We start from the raw sequence: 13,823 nt of genomic DNA on the forward strand, positions 1-13,823 counted from the left end.
GGCGACAGTGGGAGGACAAGGTGCTTGGGTCACTAGACCACTAGGTCTCTGTCTGTTATATGCTCGCTCGGGACATGCCCTGGGCGCCCCCACCACTTCCCGGGCCCCCAGTCCGTCCACCTCCCTCTCGGGGCAGCAATTTGTCTCCTTTTGAACCCCCCGCCCCGGACGGGATTCCCCCTTTGATTCGCAGCCGGGAGGCTCCCCCAGCTTTGAAATGCAAAGCCGCCTGGGCTGAGGCCGCGGGGCCCGAAGCTATAAAAGGCCTGGGTGGGGCGGGCGGCGGGCGGCCAGCGAGTTCAGGTGAGCTGTGGCTCGTCGGGGCGGCCGGTGGAGGCGGCTCCCGGGCCCAGCATGCGCGGGGGCCCCCGCGGCCACCATGTACGTGGGCTATGTGCTGGACAAGGATTCCCCCGTGTACCCCGGTCCCGCCAGGCCTGCAAGTCTCGGCCTGGGGGCGCAAGCCTACGGTCCCCCGCCCCCTGCGCCCCCACAGTACCCCGACTTCACCGGCTACTCGCACGTGGAACCGGCCCCCGCGCCCCCGGCGGCCTGGAGCGCACCCTTCCCGGCTCCCAAGGACGATTGGGCAGTCGCCTATGGCCCGGGCCCCGCGGCCCCGGCCGCCAGCCCAGCGCCACTGGCGTTTGGGCCACCTCCGGACTTCAGCCCGATGCCTGCGCCCTCTGGGTCTGGCCCGGGCCTCCTAGTACAGCCTCTTGGCAGCCCGGGCGCACCAGCCTCGCCGGGAGCGCAAAGGCGGACACCTTACGAATGGATGCGGCGCAGCGTGGCACCAGCGGGAGGTGGCGGTGGCAGTGGTAAGGACCCCTCTCTCGCCCTGTGCCTCCTACGGTTGCACTTCTGGGCACCAGCAGGTGCTGGGGCAAGGCTGGCCCTCCCCTGTCACATCTCTGCCCTGGCCTCGCCCACCCTCTCACCCCGGGGAGTATTGGCTCAGCATCTCCATTCTAACGCCAGCCTTCCATACCCTTAGTAAATCTGTCTTAATACAAACAGGGAAACTGAGACCTCAGGAAGTGAAGAAACGGGACCCTGGGTTGTGAGGCAGGGACCTGACTTTTATCCCTAGTGATCAATCTGTTCCTTTCACCCCATTACAACCCCAAGCAGAGCTTCATACCACCACCACCCACCACCACCCCCAAGGACCAGTGAGCAGATTGTTTGAACATGGGCAGGTCACTTTCCTCTCCTGGTCTGTTCCTAGCTGTGCTGTGGACAGATCAGTGGTGGGTCATAGCCTTTGAACTAAAAAAGAGCCCCCTTGGGTTAAATTGGGAGGGGGTCCCCACCTAACCATCCCAGGGCCTTCCCTGAACTCTTGACCCTGGGGGAGGGGAAGCTGGAGCAGTTGGGAAGGTGGCTGCTGTTTGGCTCCTGAGCCTGTGAATCTCCTGCCCCCAGGCAGGGCTCTCTGATCCACCCTCTTCAAAGGCAGGGGATGGGGGCAGGACAAAGGCCCTGCTTGAATGAGGGGCAGCCTGACCTCCTTTATAGGTCCCCTGCTTTGTCATGTAACATTGGCTGCTCCCTGGCTCTGTAGTGACTCCTGTTGGCGGGGAAGTGAACACCATGCTCCATTGTCCTGGCTGTGTCCAGCTTGTCCTGACAAAGGCCACCTGGCCTTGGGGGCGGGAAGTCGACCTGCCCACCCTTTGATGTCCCGCTCCTCCTTCCCTTCCTCCAGCTGAGAGCGCCTGGGGCTTCCCGCCTCCTCTCTCTCCTCTCTCTACCTTCGCACACTCACCCTGGGCAGATGCTGGGGAGGGGTGATCAGTAGCTACAGATGTAGCTGTAATGTACCATTTTCTGGAGAGTCCCAGGGACACAGACCTCCTGGGCGCCTCAGAGGACCAGGCTTACGCTCCAGTTTCGCCACTCATTTCTGAAACCTTGGCTAAATATTAACAGCAAATATTTATGGAACTCCTACTAATAGACCAGGCGCCTGCCTGTATTAACTCATTTAATTCTGACCACATTGTCAGAGGTATTATCATCACCTCCAGTTTTAAGAGAAAGAAACTATGGTGTAGAAGTTTTGACACTACCGCAAAGAAGCAGAAGCAGTGAAGAACAGGGCTGATTTGAACCAAGGCTGGCGGCGTTAAGCCTGTGCTCTAATTCGCTTCTCTTTAATGGGTTCTTCACTGGGTCTCGGTTTTACTATCTGTGAAATGAGAGAGAAGGATCTGGTGCCTTTGTCTGAGTTGCCAAAAGGTCCCCTTTGGTGGAAATGTCTCCTTAAAGTGTTGCCTATTTGGGCATACAATTTTGGGGGTTCTCAGAGTCCCCAGTTTTAGCCATAAGTCCTGGCTGAGACGCCTGCATCCGATTCTATGCAAGGGGCTGTCTGGGACTGCAGGCCCTGCAGGAAGGTCCTGGGGAAGGAAGCATTTTCTTGTTCTTGCTTTCTGTTGGGCAGGCCTCTAGGAGATGGCTGGGAAGGTTCCTGGGAGAGGGGCCATCTCTGTGTGGGGGAGACAGTGGGCCTGTTGGGGTCCAAGGAGTGGCAGGCAGCCTGGGGGAGTCCCCAGGCTAGGTGTTGTCAGGTAGATCAGCTCTGTGGACACAGGAGCTGCCAAACCCAGCTCAGCTCTGGGCTTCAAGGGCATTTGGCAACTGTTGTTCCCAGGTAGACAGGAGTCCTGAGACTAACTCCTCTCCAAAACAAAAACCTTTCCCTCCTTTCTCCCAGCAAACCTCCCAAGGGAGGTTTGGGATTTCCCCAGGCTCCAGGGATGTGACTGCCCCAGGACACAGGAGCCTCAGCCTTGGAAGCTGCAGCCTGGCTCTCCCCTCCTTGGCCTCAGTTTCTTCTCTGAGTAATGAAGATACAGGGTTTTCCAGGGGCATTTCCTGTGCACTGCTGTTGTCTGAGGCAGCAGAAGAATGTTCCATACACCTCACCCCACCCCCAAATGTCTCTGGCTATAGGCCCGTGACCCTTCTTGGCCAATGCCAACTCCCTTCCTTCTGACCCTCCAGCATTCTGGACTGTCTGCAACTGGACAGTTAAGGAACAGACATTCGGATGGGGATTGAAGCCCAGACCCCATAAGGAATGTTGTAGTTTCATACAAGCAGAGGTGGGGCTGGGATAGATGCTGGATGAGTCAGTTTAAAATTTTCCAGTGGTTTCCTGTCACATTTAGGGCAATGTCTACTCTCCTTTCTGAGTTGGACAAGACTGCTAATCAACCCTGCCAGCCCTCTCTTCTCTCAGCAACTCACCCCTTCCCTGCTATGTTGCAGCCACACCTGTCTTCTTTCAGTTCCTCAGAAATGCCACCCCTGGCTGGTCTCACGCACATGCTGCTCCCTCTTCCCAGAATACTCCTCCCCTGACTTTTGTAGGCCTACTTCCGTCTCATCTTCTTGTGTTCATTTAATGGTCACCTCTTCAGGGAGGTCCTCCATGATTTCTCAAAGTACTTCCCCTGCATACCCACCATCTTTCTTTCAGAGCATTATCCACCATCTCAGTTTACTCACACACTTATTTGTGTGTTGTCTGTTGTCCCACCAGCATTCTGCAATATTCAGAACCCTCTTGAGACCCGGTTCCAACCCATGACTGGAACCATCCTCTCATCAGTTTGCCTAGATACAGAGATGCTTATCAGGGTAGTTCAGAGCTAGGCTTTGGATTGCATTTCTCTTAGAAGCTACATAGCCTCAGTATGTTAACTTGCATCAGTTCTCTGAGCCTGTTATTTCCAGTGTAACTTTAGGCAAATAGGACTGCTATTGAAGCAACAGTGCCGGAAAGCACAGCCCTGAGCCAGGCACACAGTAGGTACCTTGTGTCTATGACCTTCATGTTTATGACCAACTCTGTCTGTCCCCAGAGTGCCCTAGGGTACACCTCACACTCCTTCTCTGCAGTCTGGTTCCCTCAACCTGAGCTGTCTGATCCCTGTCCCCCTTTATTTATTTGTTTGTTTTATATAATAGTTTACTTTTACATAGTTTTATGCCTTTTTCCATCTCAGTTGTAATCCTCGTGGGCTTCCCACCACCAATTCACCCATGTACCCACTCTCCTTTTATTTTCCTATTTAAATGCTGCTTTCTTTAAGACTATCTCTCTCTCTCTCTTTTTTTTTTTTTTTTAAGATTTATTTGTGCATACAGAACTGGGGTACAGGCCAGAGGCTCAGGGGCAGTGAGAGGCTTCACCAGAGACAGAGCGGGGAGCAGAACAGGCAGATCGACGAAGTACACTGCTGAGGGGAGCAGCGGGCGGGTCAGGAGAGGTCTGCCGCGCCATGTGGTCACCTCCGGGGCAGGCGGGGATCGAACTCATGTGGAAGCGGCCCTAGGTTCTCAGCGCTGTGCTTTAACCCGCTGCGCCACCAGGGAGGGCCTCTCTCTCTCTTTTTTTTAAAGATTTATTTATTTATGCATATAAAACTGGGGTACAGGCCAGAGGTGCAGGGGGTGGTGAGAGGCTTCACCACAGACAGAGTGGGGAGCAGAACAGGCAGATCAGTTAAGTATACTGCTGAGGGGAGCAGCGGGTGTCAGGAGTCTGCCATGCCATGTGGGTCACCTCTGGGACTAGGGATTGAACTCACACTGAAGCAGTTGGCCTAGCTTGCAGTGCTGTGTCCTAATTCATTGTGCCACCAGGGAGGTCCAAGACCACCTCTTCCAGGAAGCCCTCCTGTATTTCTTCCTTCTCAAACACTGCACAAAACCGTGTTTTAACAACATTTACCATGGCCCGTGTGGTATATCCCTGCTATCTACCATCTGTTATCTACTCTCAAGGACCAGTACTAGCCAGTTGACTGCCAGCCTTTCTACAATGACCTGCCCATTGCAGGAGCTCACGTGGAAACTGATAACCATGGCACTGGCCAAGTGCCAGGCACTCAGAATTCTGTATGGGTGATCTCACTAAGCCTCATGATGCTAAGAGGTGTGAGGATCTATTATTAACCTTCTTTTGCTAATTGAGTTAATATAGCTCAGAGAGGGTAAGGTATTTACCCAGCCTCACACAGCTGGGACATGACAACACTCAGCTCACACCCAGACAGCAAGTCTAACAAATAAAGAAACACACTTGGACCTGAGCTTGCAATCCAGACCAGGTGAAGAAAAAGGAGGCCAGTGCTTGGAGAGTGGGGGGAGGTGGGCCCAGCAGGGGCTGAACTGCTTAATATTGGTTGTCAAGGCAGAAGCTACATTTGACACCTCCTTCCTCAGATGTAGCTGGGAAGGGGAATGACCCAGTTAGAAGGTGGTGGAAGCTTTTTTTGGTTGCGTGTTCTCTCTCCCCCCCCCCCCTTCTTTTGCAGTTATTGCTTCTGAGGGCTTGGGGGATGTTTCTGAGGTCCAAAATGGATCTGTTAGCAGCAGGGTCTGCCTGTCAGTGGGAAGTTGTCTTAATGGACTGGCCTCTCAAATTTCAGCCCTGAGATTTGACAACAACACTTTCTCTGGAGTCAGTGCCATCATGGTAAACCCTCTAGCTTGTAGGGGGCACCCCAAATATAGATCCCTCTGCATCCACACTGACAGAGTAAGCATTCATGTTAACCGAGACTGACAGGTCAAGCTCACCCCCTCGAGGGACTTCCCTTAGCTTGAAATCAAATCCAAACCCCTCACCCCAGGCTCGGAGCTCTGCTGGCTTCTTTAGTCTTACCTCTCTCTGTCTCAGTCAGTCAGTCAGTCAGTCAGTCAGTCAGTCAGTCAGTCAGACAGACAGGCAGCAACACTTTCTGAGTGTCTCTTCTGTGTAAACATTCTCTTAGGTGCTGGGATTCTAGTCAGAACATGGCAGACAGGGCCCTGGGACCTTTGCACGTGCTTTCTTCTCTTCCTAGAATATTTTCCCCCGTTTGTGATGTACAAGCCTCCTTCTCGACCTCAGGTCTTGGCATAACTTTCCCCTCCTCCAGGAAATGGCCCCTAAACTAAAGGAGGATTCTACCTCTCCCACCTTAGCCCTGCCCTCAACTCCACACTTGCCTCCTTTCATATTAACCAATTTGTAATGACCTCATTTGATTGTTCATTTTCAACCCCCCCTCTGTGAAAGAGGGAATGAACTAGTCAACAAGTAATGCCTATTAATCAGAATTAATATCAGAGTAATGAGAACATTCATTAGCGCTCTTGAACACTCAGCGTGTGCTCAGCACTTTTTCTCAAAAATACCTACTTCTGATACCAGAGCAACATTTTTGCACTAGATTAGTAGCTTTGATGAAGGCTATGGAGCAATGGGGCTGGACAGATTCTCAGGTTGATGGACTGGATGCGGGGAACAAGGGAGACAGGACTGGGAGGCGCTGTGTGAGCTTCTGGCCTGGGTGGCTGGAAGTGGAGCGGCCACCCTCGGGCTGAGGAAGACCAGGAGGCAGGAGGCCTGTGTGTGCCAGGCCCTCTGTAGGTCAGGTAAGCAAGCTGGCCTGGTCCCACTCTTTCAGCACATACAGGGTGCCAGGCACAGCTGGGGGGCATTCATCAAGGTCTGCAATGAGTCGGAACAGGGCTAGAGTGTAAACTCCCTTGCTATACTGTCACCCCAATGTGAGAAGCCAGGACCCATGCTTGTGGATGATTAGGCTGGGACCTTATTTCCAGCCTAGAGGAGCATGGGCAGGGGCCCAGAAACTCCACCTGGAAACAGCTTAGAGACCTAAATCATGAATGCTGGAAGACTTGAAGGAAAGCAGTGACTGTTGACATGTCTTAAAGGAGCTGTTCTGGGCCAAGGACACCCATTATTTTTTTTTAAAAGATTTGTTTATTTATGCATACAGACTGGGTACAGGCCAGAGGGGCAGGGGTGGTGAGAGGCTTCACTAGAGACAGAGTGGGGAACAGAACAGGCAGACTGACGAAGTACACTGCTGAGGGGAGAAGCGGGCGGGTCAGGAGAGGTCTGCTGTGCCATGTGGGTCACCTCTGGGGCAGGGATCGAACTCATGCTGAAATGGCTTTAGCTTCTTAGTGCTGTGCTTTAACCTGCTGCACCACCAGAGAGGGTCAACACCCATTATTTTTGGCAAGAAAAAAAAGCTAGGAAGATTGTCAATGGGTGGTAGGTACAGTTAGAGGTGCTTTGCAGGTAGCGCCAGCACAGTCTGCTCAGGGCTGCTCTGTGGATGTTGGCATCTGACCTCATTGGTGGTTTGGTCTAGAACTTTCTGTGATGATGCCATGTTCTGTATTGATACTGCCTGTGTCTATCAAACCCTTGAAACTGAATTTTTATTTTTTTCTTAAGAGGGCAGGTTTATTAGGAAAAGAAGAAAGAGAAGGAGAGCACCGTAGAGTCACAGGCAGGCAGGAGAGCTGCTGAACTGAATTTTTAATTTCATTTACTTTCAATTTAAATAGCTACATGTAGCTAATCGCTGTCCTAGGGGAAGGCCCTGGAAAATCCCTCCCCAGAGTTTGTAAGTTCATCTATTCTGGATGGGGCCCCTCCTCCTGCCTCTTGTCTCTAGTCATTTCACTCTCGTCACCGTCTTCATCATCACTACCACATTTTACTACTAGAAGCCTGTTAAATAGATGACCACATGTAGTCTCTGCAGCTCTGTGTACAAGGGAGGCATCATGTCCTCATTTTACATAGTAACTGGGGTTCAGACAAGTTCTGTGACCTGCCTCAGTCCTCACTGCCAGCACAGGGTCGGGCACCCATCTCTCTGCTGACCACAGTCAGGTGGGGGGAGCCAAAAGGAGCAGGCAAGGATGGCATAGAGGTGGCCTGGGAGGAGGAAGCTACAGAGATGGTCGGGGGTGGGGGCCTGTGATCAGAAAGAGTATGCCAGTGGCGGCGGGGAGAGAGTGGGGAGAAGTCTACTAAGGCTGCAGGGTCCTGTGAGGGGCTGGTCAGGCCATCCTTCTCTAGCCCACCTTCATGCCAGCATCACCTCAGCTGCAGAACCAAAGTGAGGGGCTGTGGCAGCAGCCTGTGACAGGCAGTCAGCTAGATCAAGGACCCAGCTGTGGTCCAGCAGTGAGCTTCTGACTCAGGAAGGACATCTGTCCAGTGTCCATCTGGCCAGGTCGGACTGCCAAGCCCCGGTAAAGATGGGGAAACAGGCCCACACTGAGCATCACATGCCCAGCTGGTGACTAGGCCTGGTCTCCCCACTCCAGGCCAGTGTGCCCCGTGCCCTGTGACTTCCCACCAAGCAACATTCCTCCCTCTCCCAAGGGATCCCTCCAGCATCTGCTTCCGCAAATAGCTCATGTCATGTCTCTCCAGAGCTGCCCTTTACAAGCTGCTGTCACATCCCTAACGCAAAGATGTTCAGTCATTTGTCAAGTCCTTGACTTGCAGATGGTCAGACGTGGGCCCTGGTCCTTATCGAGCCTTTAATTGCTGCACAGAACTTCTAGCATTTCTAGGCCCTAGGAGTGGACTCCAACCCTCATCTATTGCACAGGAGAAAGTGAACCCAGAGAGAAGAGCTTAATGAAAACCACACAGATGGCACAGAACTGGGCCGGGACCTACAACTCTGCCTGGTTTAGAATCCTGCAGTGGGCTTGTGGAAGATGGCAGGAAGATTTGGGCGCAGCAAATCTGGGGTGGAGCTTGGGCATAGGTTTTTTTTTTTTTGTAATTTATTTATTTATGCATACAGAGCCGGGGTACAGGCCAGAGGTGCAGGGACGGTAAGAGGATTCACCAGACAGAGTGGGGAGCAGAACAGGCAGAATGATGAAGTACACTGCTGAGGGGAGCAGCGGGCGGGTCAGGAGAGGTCTGCCGCACCATGTGGTCACCTCCGGGGCAGGCGGGGATTGAACTCATGAGGAAGTGGCTTTAGCTTCTTAGTGCTGTGCTTTAACCTGCTGCGCCACCAGGGAGGGCCTGGGCATAGGTATTTTTAACAGACATGTGTGCATGCATACGTGCGTGTGTGAATTGCTTTGTGTGTGCTGGGGGACTTTTGATGTAGTTATTTGATCCTGGACCCCACAGGGAGGTGTCATGGGTTGAGTGGGGAGCTCAAGGCTGGATTTGTGTTCCAGGCCCTGAAGACCAGGCAGTGTCACCCTGCAGGGCCACAAACCCAGCAGGAAGAGGGCAATGAAGTGTGGAGCTCGAGGCACTCATTTTTCCTGGAGTCACCCACCTCGCCCTGGGGGAGAGGCTGAACTCTGTCCTGGCCTGGCCCAGGCCAGCCCCTGTCCTCCAGCTGGACAAACCTGCTACATCAACTCTTAGACAGGGAAACTGTCCTTAGAATTCTTTTAGCAATAATAACAAACACAATCAGCGGATCAACAAACATTAGGAGCCTCATGTTTCCAAGTTGGAAGGGAGCTGATAAATAAACAGTCTTATCCAACACGCAGCCCAGATCTCTTCGCAGCATGCCGGCTATGAGCTCATCCTGCCTCCATTAGAACTGAGGGAGGCAGTTCTCCTTCGCCTCCTTCGCCACGCACCTACTACGTGCCAGGCACGGTGCTAGGCACTGACTGCATGGTAGGGTAGGCTCCTGGCCTGTTTCTTAGGCCACCAGCAGGGGCTTAAATCCCACCTGCCAGATGTGTGGGGCTCCACTTGCTGTCACCTGTAAAATCAGATGGCAGTCCCACAACATCACAGGGAGTAGAGAGACGTATGCTGACGTGTGGACATGTAGACAGTTAGAATAGTAACTGCCCCATCTTACAGATACTGCAGATGAGGCTCAGAAATGGGAGGTGACTGTCTCCATCCCCCCAGGCAGCGAGACGCTGGGCTTCGTCACCTCAGAGGTCTGCCTGCCCAACTGGTTGCAGGTCTGGGTCTCTGGGAGAGCCCCTCCAGTTTCTAGTGCCCAGCCCGTTTCAGCCCCACTGAATTGAGTTTCTGGGTCAGCATCTATGCTTTCAAAAAGCTTCCCGGCAGTTCCAGGACCGCTGCTCCAGGTTTGGACCCACTGACCTTAGTTTCCAGGGTCCCTGTGCTGCAGGGACATTTGCTCGATCCACACAACATTTGCTCGGTCCACGCAACCTGATGCCTGTGAAGTCTGCACCCCCAGCAGAGAGAAACCCTCTTGCTTGGGTGAGTTACCCAAGGCTCTTCCCTGGCTCATGCCTGCAGAGCAGGGGCTCCCCACCCTGTCACTGGCATTGGCAGAGGGTTGTTCACTAGGTGGCTGGCAGTGGCTGGCCCTCATGGGTCACCTGTCACCTGTGCCCAGACTTCTTAGCTCCCCTTAGCGCCAGCATCTCAGGGCCCTGTTAATCATTCACCCTGGGCCTTCTCCCTGTCTGCCACTCTCACATGCCTCCCTAGGCATGCCCTCCTGGCCTCTGGAGGGGGCACAAGTGTTGACAAGAGGAGGGAGGGGGCATGGCTTAGGGTAGTCGCCAGTTCTAGCTCAGAAACAGAATCCAGGGCTCTATACTGTCATTCAAAACAGATTCCACCTGTGCATGGTAAATATTTCAACATCCTGAAGATTCCTCCTATGCCTCCCCAACCTCCAGACCCAGTTCCGAGGCCCCCCTAATTACTGGCTTCTGTCATTGGTATATGCTGTCAGCAAAAACTCTGTGAGTACACAAATGTGTGTCTCCCTCATTTTTACAAAAAAAAATGGCACATTTTTTGTATAAAAAGGAATAGTAATTGCCCCATTTTACAGATACTGCAAATGAGGCTCAGAGAGGGGAAGTGGCCGTCTCCATCTGCCAGGCAGCAAGACGCAGGGCTTTGCAGTGAATGCCTACATATATCTCACCATCTTCTGTATCTTGCTCCCCCGACCCTTAACACTGTATCCTAGAAATGGCTCCAGATCAGGACTTGCGGAATGGTAGCTTTTCTTTTCTTTTTTCTTTTTAGTGGTTTTTTTATTTATGCTCACAGAACTGGGGTACAGGCCGGAGGTGTGGTGGGTGAGAAGATTCACCAGAAACAGACTGGAGAGCAGAATAGGCAGATCAACAAAGTACACTGCTGAGGGGAGCAGCGGGCGGGTCAGGAGAGGTCTGCCGCGCCATGTGGTCACCTCCGGGGCTGGGATCTAACTCGTGCTGCAGTGGCTTCGGAGAGCTTCATAATGCCGTGCTTAACCTGTTGCGTCACCAGGGAGAGCCCAGCTTTTTTTTTTAAAGGCTGCAGAACATGTCCATGGATGTACCACCCCTTCTAGAACCAGTTCCCTACTTGGAGACGTGCCCATTGCTGTGGTCATATCTACACATTTGGGCCTTTATCTGTGGGGTCAATTTCTAAAAGTGGGATTAACAAGTCAAAAGTCATTTGCATGCTGGCTGAATCCAGATGTCACCAAGTCGGGTTCCAAGGAGCATGTTCCAATTCTCACTGCCTAATAGAGTCTGGGGTTCCCTGGACCACACAGCATGACATCAAACATCTGTACTTTTACAGAGCCATTTTCTTAGCAATAAAATTGTATTTTGAGCAGCTCTACCAGATAGAAGCTCTACCAGTTGGAAGATCAACAGGGTCTTGGACTAGTTAGCCTCTCTCCTGGGTTCAAAAGGGGAATGACCAGTAGCCTTGCCAGAATTAAGAGGAGTAATTGTGCAGGTAGAACCAGTTTCCCTCCATGCCTCCCATTTTGGCCTTTGGCAAGGGCCGTTTTCTGAGCCTCAGTTTCCCCCATCTATGAAATGGTGCAATGGGCCCTGCTTACTCATCAAAAAGGATGGGAGCTGGATGACCAAGGAAAGGGTGTCTTATAATCACCATCTATACTCTCAGGCTGCAGTTTGGGTAGCTGGGGAACCTCACCCCCTGGCCCCCATCTCAAGCTTCCTCCTGGGGGCAGCGTGAGTCTTCTAGGCATTGTCGAGGCCCTGGCCAGTCAGTTGTCCAGCCTTACCAGGGCTCCAGGGACCTGTTCTCCCCATGGTCTGGCCTCTCCTTTCCCAGAGGAGCCACTATGGGGTGATTGCTGTGGGAATGTCTGTTACAGGGGTGCTTAGGTAATGTCTGTTATATGACCAGCTCTGTAGTCCCCAAACCTGGTGATCTGAGTTACAAGCACTCTAGAGCAGATGGTATGGCCTAGGCAAATCCAGGCTCACCTACACAAGGAGGTCAGATTAGAAGGACTAGAGACTCCTCTTACTTGGAGTTCCGGCAGCTATAGAACCATCGTGAACCCCAGTTTCTTCCTCTCGCTCTAGCTCAGTGAACCCAGGAGAGCTGTGGATTCAGAGTTCCACTGGGCCCTGGGGGTGCTGACATCAGGCAGAGCTGTGTTTGAGCCAGTGTTGAATTTCCTCAGCCAAGGAGGGGCCCATCTGGAGCCAAGGCCTTGGCGGCCACTCCCTCGTCCCTTGCTTAGGCCAGACTTGGCTGCAGGTCAAGGTTGTCCCGTGCTGTGTCAGGCGGTGGGCTGAGGTCAGTGGATATGGAAGTGTCCGGCCATTGTGGTTCTGCTGCTCTGGCAGGAAATCTAAGGAAAAGAGCTCAGGAACATCTGCTGTCTCCTGTCTCCACACAACCGCTTGGCCATAGAGAGCCCCACAGCTCTCCTGCCAAGCAGTGTGGGCTTGATGGAGGGGTGGGGACTGGAATTGGGGGGTGTAATTAGCACAGGGTGCTGAGGGACAGGCAGGGCCAGAGCCGTGACCGGGAAGGCTAGAGTCGAGCTGTTGTGGGTACTTGGTAAGGTGGGAGGGAACAGAGACCCTTCATGCCAGGTGGGGCACACATGTGTTTGGAAGTGCTCGCCTGTGCCTCCTATTTATAGCTAACGTTCCCAACTTCTTACAAAGGAAACTGGTGTTTAGTCAGCCCCACACCGACCCAGGCCAAGTCTGACTCTTAATACACTCTCCAGACAGACCTTAGTCCCAGCCCCAAAGAGAGCGCTGACATTATCCCCAGATGGTCTTCGCACCCAGTTCTAGCCCTGGCTGAGCTCTATAGAGGGCAGCGAGCCCCCTCCCTGTCTCTTCTGGGCTACCGTGGTCTGCCTGCACTTCCATTTCCTCTCCCCATCTTCTCTCCACATAGCAGTAAGAGGGCCGCCTTCACCGTCTTTGTCAGACCGGGGTCTGCTCACACCCCGCAGTGGCTGAATAAAACTGAGGCTTCCCAAAGCCCGTGGCATGCATGCCACTTCCCCTCCCTGGCTTCAGCCCTTCCAGCTTCCTCACTCTTCAGACCTGCTCCTGCCCCGGGGCCTTTGCACTAGTATTTCCCGCCATCTGGATCCCTCAACTCTGGAGGGCGGCTAGCTCTTTCTAACATCTCCTTTAGATCTTTGTTTAATCCCCTCTCATTCAGCCCTTCATGGACCATTCTGTTTAAAATCAAAAACTCCTCCCTAAGTCCCCAGTCCTTCCCTGTCTTCTGAAATCATCAATGAATGTATCAAATGTTTTCCACATTTATTTTATTTTTGTCTGTCTCCCTCCACTTCCCAAGGGCAGGGAGTTGTAAATGTGCTCACTATAGTACCCCAAGGCTTGGCTGTGGGCAGAGTGGGGTGCTCTGCTCTGTGCCTGAGGGTGGCTCCAGCAGACCAGCCCCCACCCCGGGGGCAGCCCCAGCTCAGGGCTTGGTGTGCAGGGCCAGCGCTTTGAGAAAACTGACAGGTCCTCAGTCCTTTCTGTTTGGTTTTGGAGACCGGCATCTGCCAGGCATTTGGCAGGAATGAAGGTCTTATACCCCAGAGGGTTCCAGAAAACTCCCTGCCTCCACCTCTGCCTCTGCAGAGCCTCTGTGGAGGCTTTTCCCTGTTCTTCTCTCTTGCACTAAGAAAGGAGCAGTTGACATCCTTGTAGTCTCAGGGCTCCCTCCCTGCTAGGTCCCTCCCTATTTCCAGTGTTCAGAC

General features: G+C 53.1%; 1 protein-coding gene across 1 annotated transcript in view; it reads left to right on the forward strand.

Annotated features, from left to right (window-relative positions):
* The first annotated feature begins 307 nt into the window (after positions 1–307).
* Positions 308–13,823, forward strand: part of CDX1 (caudal type homeobox 1) — a 15,576-nt gene continuing 2,060 nt past the window's right edge. The window contains exons 1-3 of the mRNA XM_004686567.1: positions 308–821; positions 1,094–1,175; positions 9,418–9,499. Of these exons, the coding sequence (XP_004686624.1) occupies positions 380–821; positions 1,094–1,175; positions 9,418–9,499 (606 nt within the window). The 5' untranslated portion in view covers positions 308–379. The remainder of the gene's footprint in view (positions 822–1,093; positions 1,176–9,417; positions 9,500–13,823) is intronic.

Source organism: Condylura cristata, unplaced genomic scaffold (assembly GCF_000260355.1).
Source record: "Condylura cristata isolate star-nosed mole 26May11 unplaced genomic scaffold, ConCri1.0 scaffold00021, whole genome shotgun sequence".
NCBI classification, from domain to species: Eukaryota; Metazoa; Chordata; class Mammalia; order Eulipotyphla; family Talpidae; genus Condylura; species Condylura cristata.